Source organism: Hippopotamus amphibius, chromosome 14 (assembly GCF_030028045.1).
Source record: "Hippopotamus amphibius kiboko isolate mHipAmp2 chromosome 14, mHipAmp2.hap2, whole genome shotgun sequence".
NCBI lineage: Eukaryota > Metazoa > Chordata > Mammalia > Artiodactyla > Hippopotamidae > Hippopotamus > Hippopotamus amphibius.
Genome location: NC_080199.1, coordinates 16,293,978 through 16,303,861, shown reverse-complemented (window position 1 = coordinate 16,303,861; position 9,884 = coordinate 16,293,978). Strand labels below are relative to the sequence as shown.

The 9,884-nt window shown below is 53.4% G+C and overlaps 1 protein-coding gene across 1 annotated transcript in view; it reads left to right on the top strand.

Moving 5' to 3' along the window:
- The first annotated feature begins 484 nt into the window (after positions 1 to 484).
- Positions 485 to 9,884, top strand: part of LOC130835640 (ATP-binding cassette sub-family C member 4-like) — a 172,775-nt gene continuing 163,375 nt past the window's right edge. The window contains exons 1-3 of the mRNA XM_057707278.1: positions 485 to 630; positions 5,496 to 5,606; positions 6,154 to 6,274. Of these exons, the coding sequence (XP_057563261.1) occupies positions 551 to 630; positions 5,496 to 5,606; positions 6,154 to 6,274 (312 nt within the window). The 5' untranslated portion in view covers positions 485 to 550. The remainder of the gene's footprint in view (positions 631 to 5,495; positions 5,607 to 6,153; positions 6,275 to 9,884) is intronic.

The following is a 9,884-nucleotide window of genomic DNA, read 5'->3' as shown; positions in this document are numbered from 1 at the left end:
AATGCCTTCCTCCAGCTTTTCTCCAGGTCTTCGCTTCAGCCCCTGGGGGGCTTCTGAGGAGCAGAGTGGGGCAGAGCCTGAGCCTCCCCCTCCCCCTTCTGGGTGGTTGCCTGGGCTCAGAGCAGGAACTTGGGCAGAGTGTGCCGCCAGGTGCTATCCTGGGAGCTGGGTTGGTTGTGAGGCGCTGTCCGCCTCCCCGCCTCCATCGAAGAGCAGGTGGCCTCGCCTCGCACCTGCCTGCAGCTTGTGGCCGCCTCCCCCAGGCTGGCTCTTCGTCCCGCAGCCCCACATGTGCGCGCTGCTCCTGTCTCCAGGGCTGTGGCCGCAGGCGTCCTGGGGGCGAGCGCGGAGGCTGCGCAGGCGGGGCGGCGGGGTCAGGGCGGGCACTGGCGCTCCCCTCCCGGAAGCAGGTGCTTCCCGGTTCCCGCCCCGGCGGGTTCGCGAGGCGGCCGCGTCCTCAGCAGCCCCGCGCCGGCGCCTCCAGGAGCCGCGGGAGCCGCGCCGCCGGCAGAGCCGCGCCCCCCGGCCCCGCGCCCGCCCCGGCGGCAAGATGCTGCCGGTGCCCCCGGAGGTGAAGCCCAACGCCAGCCCGCTGCAGGGCGCGAACCTCTGCTCGCGCCTGTTCGTCTGGTGAGCGCCCCGCGCGACCCGCCACACGCGGCCGCCTCGGTGCCCGTGCCTGCCGCTGCCGGGCCTTTGGGGGCCGCGGGGCCGGGCGAGGGGGCGCTTTCCGCCGCGGGTGGAGCCTCCCCACGCCGGCCGCCTGCTCCCCTTTGCGCCCGGGCACGCGGGGCGGGCGGGGGCAGGGGCGGGAAGGGGGGCCCGGGGAGCCTGGGGGCGGTGGTGCGGGGGCTCCCTGCCTTGACGCCGCTGCCCCGCCAGCCTCCAGCGCCAGAGAGCAGGGGGAGCCGCAGGAGCAGGAGGTGGGGAGGCGGAGAACAAGGCTGCCCAGGGGTCACCGCCCGGGGGAGAACCGGCTGGATTCCCCCGCCCCCTCCGCCACACACACACAGTCTACTCTTAGCCAGCTTCCCGCTAACTCTCAGGACTTCGCAGTTCTGAACTAAAGCGGCACCTCCCCAACTCCCACCCCCACTTCCTTTTTTTCTCCCTAAGCAAGCAGTTTATGAACAGCTTCCTTTATCTAATGAGTGCCCTGCACCTTTGTGGTCTTTCAGTAATGTCCCCACCTTTCCCTATATTCCTTAGGTGACAGCTGCCTTCCAACTCCATCGGGCTCCCTCTGTCCCTATGTCTATGACCATGTCTTCTCTCCCTCCCTCCATCGCCCCTCCTGTGGCTCTCACTGTGTGTCCTGATATCTAGTTGTAGCACATTTCCTGTGGGTAAAAAACACTATTGTTTTTTATTTAATGAATGGGGTCGTTATTCTCGAAAACGTTTTGCTTTTGCCTGGGACACACTGAGAGGAATGGAGTATGTACTTGACCAGCCCCTTTCCTTACTGTGAATATTTCTGCTTCCACCTTTGAGGACCACTCTGGGGATGGGGTCCCTGAAGCCTGTGGGGGTCTTATCCAGATCTCTAGCCTTTAGAGAAGCAGTGCATGGTCTTCATGTAGGTGGTCGTCCCCAGGAATCATTTGGTCCTAAAACCACTGAAGGGTCCTTGAGCTGGGATGAAACACACCAATGAAAAAATGGCTCAGAGGGGTGAAGCTCTTAACTAAAGTTTTCCATCTAGTAGCTCGGACTACTAAGTAGGTTGGCCTGTGCCAGAGCCTGCCGGCAAAATCGATCAGGTCCTTAGGCAAACACGAGGCGGCTAAGAAAGAAGCAAAGACAAACGCACAAAGAATGGGGTCGAGAGGATCAGGAGCCCAGAACGCAGAAGCATTCTAGGGCAACTGACAAACTTCTTTATTATATGGCGGCTTTTTATACAGCTTCAGAAAAGGGGAATATCAAACGAAATGGCTCCTTCTTTGTTACAACTTGTTCTTTTTCTTCAAGGGCATCAGGAACTTGCGTAGTAGCTTGTACCGTACATCCTGTTAATGGTCTCAGGATGTACTTATGCGATGAGGAGTCTGTGGGAACACATATTGCAGCCCAAGGAATCACATGCTCTTTGTTCAAGCACGTACTCAAAGGTCAGGGGTGGCGGGACAGAGAGCTATGTTTGTTTTACACAAACCCTTAAATTAAGGCAGCTCCCAGAGCCATGTCCTGAGAGCAGGACCCCTTTTCCAGGGCGGCTCCCCGCAGGCCTGAACCTTTGGGCTTTAATCACACTTGCGTGATTACTAGATCTTTTGTTTCTGGACCCTAATCCACTCATCTGTCCGAAATTGTGAAATTTCCTTCTTTTATGGGACAGTCTAAGGGATCCCCAGGGGATGGGAGCTCCTATGCTTGTTTTGATTGTGGTGTATTTAGTGTGTGTAGCTATGTCTCTTGGCCATTTGATGGCCCTTGAGGAAAGAGGGGCCTAGAAGAAGGAAGTGGTTGACATAAATAATAACCAAGTTGGCAGACATCTCCTTAACCTCAGGCAGGGCAGGGAACACTCCAAGCACCTCCTGTCTGTGGATTTTCACAGTGTGTGTGTGGACATGGGAAGGTGAGGACGTCTTATGGATGTTGATGGGCACCCATTGCCAGTTTTCCTGCAGGAAGGGAAGGAGCTGTTCCCTCATTTCACACCTGAAGGCGCTGAGCAGGGAGGTTGAGTGAGTTGCCTACCATCACACAGCTAGTAAGTGGTGGAGCAGGATCCCAAAGCAGGCAGTCTGGCTCCTGAGCCTGTGTTCCTTGCGTAGGTAACTGCTGTACTTCTCACCAGATTGGTTGCCTGGAGTTGTGCCAGGGTCCTAGCCCAGGCTAAGACCTCTTATCTTGGCTGGGAAGGTTCTTTATCCACTTGGATTCCCACAGCCAATAACGAAACCAATGGTGATACTAGAAGAGCACAAGCTTTATTCAATGGCCAAGGAATGGAGAAGCAGGAACTTAGTTCACAAATCAGCTTCTCAACCCAGTTTGGGCTGAGACACTATGTATAGAAGGATTGAGGTAAAAGGGAGGGAATTGAGTCAAGAGAGGGAGGAATATTCATGACTTATCTGAGAACAGGGGTGTGGTTTGGGCGTGAAACTGAGGCAGCCCTCCTTTTCAGGCCCTGTATGGGCTCTTCAGGGTGCTGTCAGGGCCATTGTCAACTGTCCTGGCACTGGTGGGGGTGTCATTTAGCTGCTGATATATCACAGGGAGCACATAATGAGGTTCAAGGTCTACTGGCGGTTAGGTCTCCCTCCATCTTGGGCCTGGCTGGTTCTAACCAGGTCTTATTTCTCTCAGTGCAGCTTCTTCCTTTTATGGTGGAGCCTGAGACTCAGATAAGAGCCAGTGGTTTCCGTTCGAGGGAGGGGCAGGGGTATCATTCTGGGGCCACAGCCTGGTAGCAATTCCTCCCTTTCCTTTTTACTGAAGGGGCAAAGGTCGCTCTTCTGAAACCACTTCCTGCTGAGCACGGGCGTTGTCATATGTTGGGTGAGAGGAGCAGAATTTTTCCTGATTCACCTAAAATAAGTCTGTCATCTGTCTGGAGTCCCAGTTGCTCATACCCCTGGGTAAGGACCATGTGCAGTTTGATTGCCTCAGGTCTCCAAGAGATGAAACTAATGAGGCAGTTGAGGATACAGCGACCACAGAGCAAGAGAAGAATAACTGGAAGGGGTCCTAAGAATCCAGAAGCCCTGGGAAGCTGGGGATCGCCCTTTTGATACTGTCCCAAATTTATTCAGTCAGGCCCTTCTTGTTCTGGGTAAAATGTAGCCAGGCAGCCTTCTCTAACAGTCAGGTTGCACTGTCTTCTGTTTGGACACTCAGGTTAACATAGAACTACAACAGAAAATGTTTGCAGGGGCACAAACTCCCCCTTGATCAGCCAGCAGGTAAGTGACAGCTGTGCAGTGGTCGAGGGTCATGTGGGCCAGAGAGTGCAGTGAAGATTGTATGATTCTAAAGTTGGACCCGGGTTCTCTAGTTCTCCAGGCCACTGTGCAAGTGACTTCTGTTGTGGTTACGGTGTTATAAATTGTTCCCCGTGCTGGGCTCCCCAAGGATGCTACAAGGGCGACCACTCCTGCTGGTACCAGTCCAGCTCCCCTCCTGACTAGATGAATGGCCCCCTGTGGTTGGGAGGTGGGGTGAGTGTCATTAAAACCTGGATGTAACCTGGGTCGGGTGGGCACCACCTGTTGCCCAGTGTCCGTTGGTATAGTTTTCTCAGAGGCAGTTTATGGCCCAGCCGTGGGTGGCCCTGGCCACAGGGGCCCCGAGGAACCAATAGCCCTCAGGGGCACACACCGTCTTGGCATTTTCTCGAGTCACGTTTAGGCTGATGGTGGTGCCCTTCCATCCAGGGTGCTGGCTCCATAGGCCAGGCCCCTCTGGGTCTGATGTGACCCTGTTCCCAGAGCCCTTAGGCATGGGGACTGTGTAGTTGGCCATGCCTGTAGGTGGGGAGCTCATATTGGAAAGGTTGTTTTGTCCCCCAGAAAACAGGGATTTGACCAGCACATATGCCTTTTCCAGGGTGGGGTGTCAGTGGGGGCAACCTGATGTCCCTGGGCAGAAGCATGCGCATGGAGGAATTAAACTACTTTTTGGTGATGCTGTCAGCTGTGAGTGGAGTCCCCTGAAAGTATGGAGGGGCTGTATTTATTCCCTGACTGAGGCTGAGGGTGGCAGACCCAACAGTCTGTAAATCCCAGCCCTTTTGAATGTCTTGTGTTACATTTGAAAAGAAATTAATCTTCCAGGGAGTGATAGCAGGGAGGACCATGAGAAGAATCACCCCATGCCTTTTAGTTGGGAAGGTGTTACTTATCTTTGAGACGCCTTCAGAAGGTTGGGGTTGGAAAGAGGCTTGCATGAGTGTCCTGGCTGAGGGGAGTCTGACAGAGCTGTGAGGAGGTCAGGGTCCAGAGCCTGTTTGACTCAAGGGTGTTGTATCTGTGAGGTGATTCCCGGTAAGAATTCCTTTGTGTCAACAGCTAGTCTAAGGAGATCTTGAGACCACAAGGTTGCACCTGCTTTGAGAATGACTGGAGGTATCCCTGAGTCTGATACAGTTCAGAAAATTGAAGTCCTCAATAATACAGGAACCTGTCTGCAGCCTTACCCACAGAGGTCATTTGACTCTGTTCTGCGTGCCTGAACCACAGTTACTTTATTTTGATTTCTAAAAGTAGTTTTCCTTAATAACTAAAGCAGATGTGCAATGTATGTTCCAAAGGCCACAAACAGGCTGCTTTAGTTATATCATGTACAAGCCAGAGTGACTTCCCTGTACCTTGATTTGTATGTGTGTGTGTATAAGCACATAATTCATTTCCCCCTTCTATCCTTATATATTTAAAACGTAGACTTTTTTTTTTTAAACAAAGCCCATGACTGTAGGATTCTAATTAGACAGTGCTGTGTCGTATGGATATCCGTCACTCTCCTTTTCTCTTAATTTTTAACAGGTGGCTAAACCCCTTGTTTAAAATTGGCCACAAGCGGAGATTAGAAGAAGATGACATGTACTCAGTGCTTCCGGAAGATCGCTCCAGGCACCTTGGGGAAGAGCTGCAAGGGTGAGCAGCAGGCAGAGAGGAGAAGGGGAAGGAGGAGTGAGAACGTCTCCGTGTGGCTCACGGTTTGGAGTGGGTTTCGCCTCCTCCGGGCTCTTCTGGAGCCTCCTTCCCCTGACACTGCACGCTCACCCCCCTCAGGCTGAGCCCGGGCTTAGCCCCCTTTGGAGGCTGGGGGCCCCGTGTTCCCTGTGCGTGTGTGGACGTGGAGGGAGCCAGCAGCCCAGGCCCTGGACCCCGAGCTCTGTCCCCGGAGGTGGTGTCCCTGGAGGAGGCCGTCTGCCCTCTTGGGCTGCTCATGGTGCTGTGACTCCAGCAAAGCTTGGCAGGAACTTGTTTCCCGAGACTGGGACGCTTTCCCCTCAAATGTGTTTTTCTGGTGCTTTAGGGTCTTCAGGGCTCATCTTTCAGGAGCCCTGCAAGCAATTATCCAGCCTTTACGGGGCAGCCACACAGCGCCCTGTAGTAAAGGCTTCTCCTCCCCTCTGTTACCTCCCCTGTTTTGCTTATGGTGGGGCTGTTCTTTACTGTGCTTTGTTTCTCATCACAGGTACTGGGACCGAGAAGTTCTGAGAGCCCAAAAAGACGCACGGGAGCCTTCTTTAACGAAAGCAATCATAAAGTGTTACTGGAAATCCTGCTTAGTTTGGGGAATGTTTATGTTTCTTGAGGTAAAAGCTTTTACCCACAGTACATTGCTTTTCAGTGTATGCGGATCAGCACTGAGATGGATGGGACGGGTGGGGAGAGAGGCCAGTAGTTTAAGGTCTGAGGATAAAATGTCTAGGAAACATGAAGCTCATTGGTTGTATATTCTTTAGAACAGGCAAATATGTAAAGGAATGGACCCCTGGGGGACCTCTATTTTTCTTTTAATTGTTTAAAACATAGTGTCATGGAAGGATGGCCCTGCAAAGGAAAGACATTTTATATTATGTTAGGATGTTCCTGGTGCTCAGTATAAATGCTGAGTGATCTTTGCCCCAAGGAAGATCCTACAACCTCAAGGAATATGTGCCCTGTGGTTTGGAGGAAGTACATTTGGACCAGAGCCCAGAGCAATGCAAGACATTTTACAGGCACTCAGCAGACAATTGTTAAGTTTTCCAGGTCACATCTGGTAAATGCTTTCCTAAGATGGGATCTTGCCTCTCCCCTTCCAGTGGAACAGAACTGGGGCCCTGTGTCTGAGCTGGAGCTGCCCAGAGCTCTCAAGAGCACACCCTTCCCCAGGCTGCCCCCTTCCCAGTGGGCTGAGTAACCCAAGCCAAAGCCCCCCGTGGGAGGAGCTCCAGCTTCTAGAGAATTTGTGCACCACCCATGCTGGTTTCTGTCCCTGGCTGTGGGGGTGGATTGCTGGTTGAAGGGGGAGTCTTTGTCGCCTGGCATTTGCAGAGGGTGTAGGAGGGGATGTGAAGGGGAAAACCAAAGGCAGAAAGCTATGAGGTCAGTGACCTCCATGACCCTGGGTTAGGATCCCCCAGTGAGGCAGTTCCACTTGGGGGCCCAGGGCCAGTCAGCCTCCCTGTTCTGGCTGTGGCTGCTGGAAGTCAGCTGCAAGCCCACCTGGGTGGCTTGTGCTCTCCGGGGCACCTTAGTGCTGCCTTAGGGACTTGGGCAGCCTGTGAGTGTGAGAGCAGGAGGGACAGAAGATGCACTTGCTATGAAAGAGTTGTTTTAGATGGAGAAGATGGTGAGTTGTCATAAGTACACTGTGTTGGGGGTGAGGTGGGGGGCCAGGTAGGTAGGAGGGTGTGGCTCTTGTTTAAAAGCCTCTGTTGTACGGAAGGGCACTGCAGGCAGTGGGCAGCTGTGTAGGTGGAGTCTGCCCCACACACCTGGAGAAACCAGAGAATCTGTCAGCTCTCAGGTGATGGCCCTGGGAGATTGAGTTCCCAGTGACAAAGGTGTCTTTGATGACATAGGTGGGTTGGCCATTGTACCAGAGAGTGGGGACAGGTATATGGGGCAGAGTGCCACCTTTGAGAGAGCTCTGACCGCCTGGATACTGCAGTGCCTTGTGAAGGGCAGGGGGGGAGATGCAAAGCCATGGGACTTACTCGGGGGTGGGAGAGGGTGCATGAGCCCCTCAGGCTGTCGCAGCTTCTTTGACCTGTGTACGGCTGTCCCAATGATGGTGTTTCTACATAGTCACAATAAGTCTTCATTTGAAATACACAAGCGGCAAGCGGGTGTGGCCTGTGTGTGCAGGATTTCCTGACCTCACCGAGCAGAGGGCTCATGAATCTGCTTGTCGGGAAACCCTGGGGCCTCTGTGTGTGCCTGTGGCTCATGCCAGGTGCCTGGTTGGATGAGTGGCCTCCGGGTTTAGTGTTGGATCATATCCTGAAGCAGGCCTTTCTCTGCTGTCCCTGATTCTCTAGTTTGTCTTTAGTACTAGATGCTGAAGAAGCTGAAGGCAGGCAGGTCTCAAAGTGTGGCCCATGTGTCTGGGTTTGAACTGAACTGCAGGATTTTCTTGCTGAGCTATTGGCTCCTTGGGTGGGGTCACTTAGCCTTGGATGGTGACAAGATCACCTCCTAAAATGCGTTCCAGGTCTTTGCTGTGGCAGCTTATGGGAGAAGCAGCCATAGAGGGAGAGGCCACAGGAGCTGGGGTCCTTCCTGAGAGGGAATCGGTCCCAGTGAGGTGCTGGCAGCATTGATTCCAAAGTTGTCCAGTCCCAGGAATACGTCCTGCTGGGGGTCCAGGAAGGCCAGGCCTGGGGGCTGCGTAAGGTGCAACTGCTAGAGCCCTGGCCCCTCTTTCAGGAGGCTGGTGGTTGGGTGGTCATGGCAGAAAAGTAGGGAGTAGAGGACCCGGCAAACATGGGGCCTCATCTCAATAGTAGCACTAGAAGTTCTAGTTAGTTAAATAATTGCTTTTATGAAGCAGCTTCCCATTTTGTGATCTTCTACCTACACTGCTCGTTGATCTTTGCTTTTGAGATAGTGGGAGATGTATACTCAGTCCAGGATTATCTAAAGCGCAAACACGTTTCCTTTGTGGCCTGGAGCCCTCTTTTAATTCCTCTGGTGCACAGAACACCTTGTGGATCATCCACAATTCCCAAGCAGCGTGCTGTGACCACTCACAGCGCAGAAAGGGCCTCCCGGCACTACAGGCACCACCAGCGGGAAAAGGCAGCTGACGGCAGTCCAGGGCGAGGCTTTTAGCGTTAGGATTTCGAAGTATGAAAACCTCTGTCCTGTGAGAATTGAGGAGTGATCTTGATGCTCAGAGACACAAGCCCCAGGCTGATGTTGAACGTGGAGCTCTTGCAGGCCACCCCTACTTAGGACAGAGCAGCCGGCGCGTTCCCAGCACGCCTGGCCCCTGTGTGCACCTCCACGGGGACCATGTCGGGAGGACAGGTCTCTGCCTGCCCAGGGCCCTCAGGGTGGCAAGGAGGAGCCTGAAGCCTCTGCCTGAGCCAGAGACACAGAGGCCGCCTCCCCAGGTCATCAGAGCCTCCTGTGTGAGAGATGAGGTCTCCATCTGTTGGTGTGTAAGTGGGGTGACCTCAAGGAGCCAGTGAGGGTTTACCCAGTCCCTTCCCCTGAGTGGGGAGGAGTGGCTGAGGGTTACGTCCTATCCCTGTGCCTTTAGAGATGGCCCAGCCTCGTCCGTTCACCTGGCCTTTGTCCAGGTCCACTTCTGCTGATTGTCTCTGGTCCAGGTGGAGGCTGTAGGAAGCACATGTTTGTGTAAATCTTCACTATGGAACTCGACTGAGGGTCAGGACATAAACAGAATCCTCTGAGTTCCACAGAGGGGTTTGGGTCTCTGTTCGGGACTGGTTCCCTGAGAGCTGTACTGGGCCTTTGCAGTTATTTTCCAACCCTTTTTTCCAAGTGTCCCTCAATTCTGCTCAACCCAGTAGGTTGAGGCGTGGCTGCTGCTGGCAAAGATACTGTGGGCTGAGAGCAACCACTGAGGACCACACAGCAAGGGAGAGGAGGAGGGCGCACTGAGCAAATTGGACGGGGACCTGCAGAGCAGACCTGCTGTGTGCACCATCCTGGGTCTTGAGCGTGTAGCATTGGCCATCAGATGTTAGTAACATCCACTGTGGTGACCTTGAGCCATGAATGAGGGTGATGACTTTGAATCAGTTTTCTTTTTTTAAGCATATATAAGATTTTTTTGGAACATTAAAAGAATTTTTTAAAATAAAGTATGACTGACTTACAATGTTATTAGTTTCAGGTGTACAACATTGTGATTCGGTATTTTTTATACATTACAAAATAATTACCATAATAAGTCTAGTTACCGTC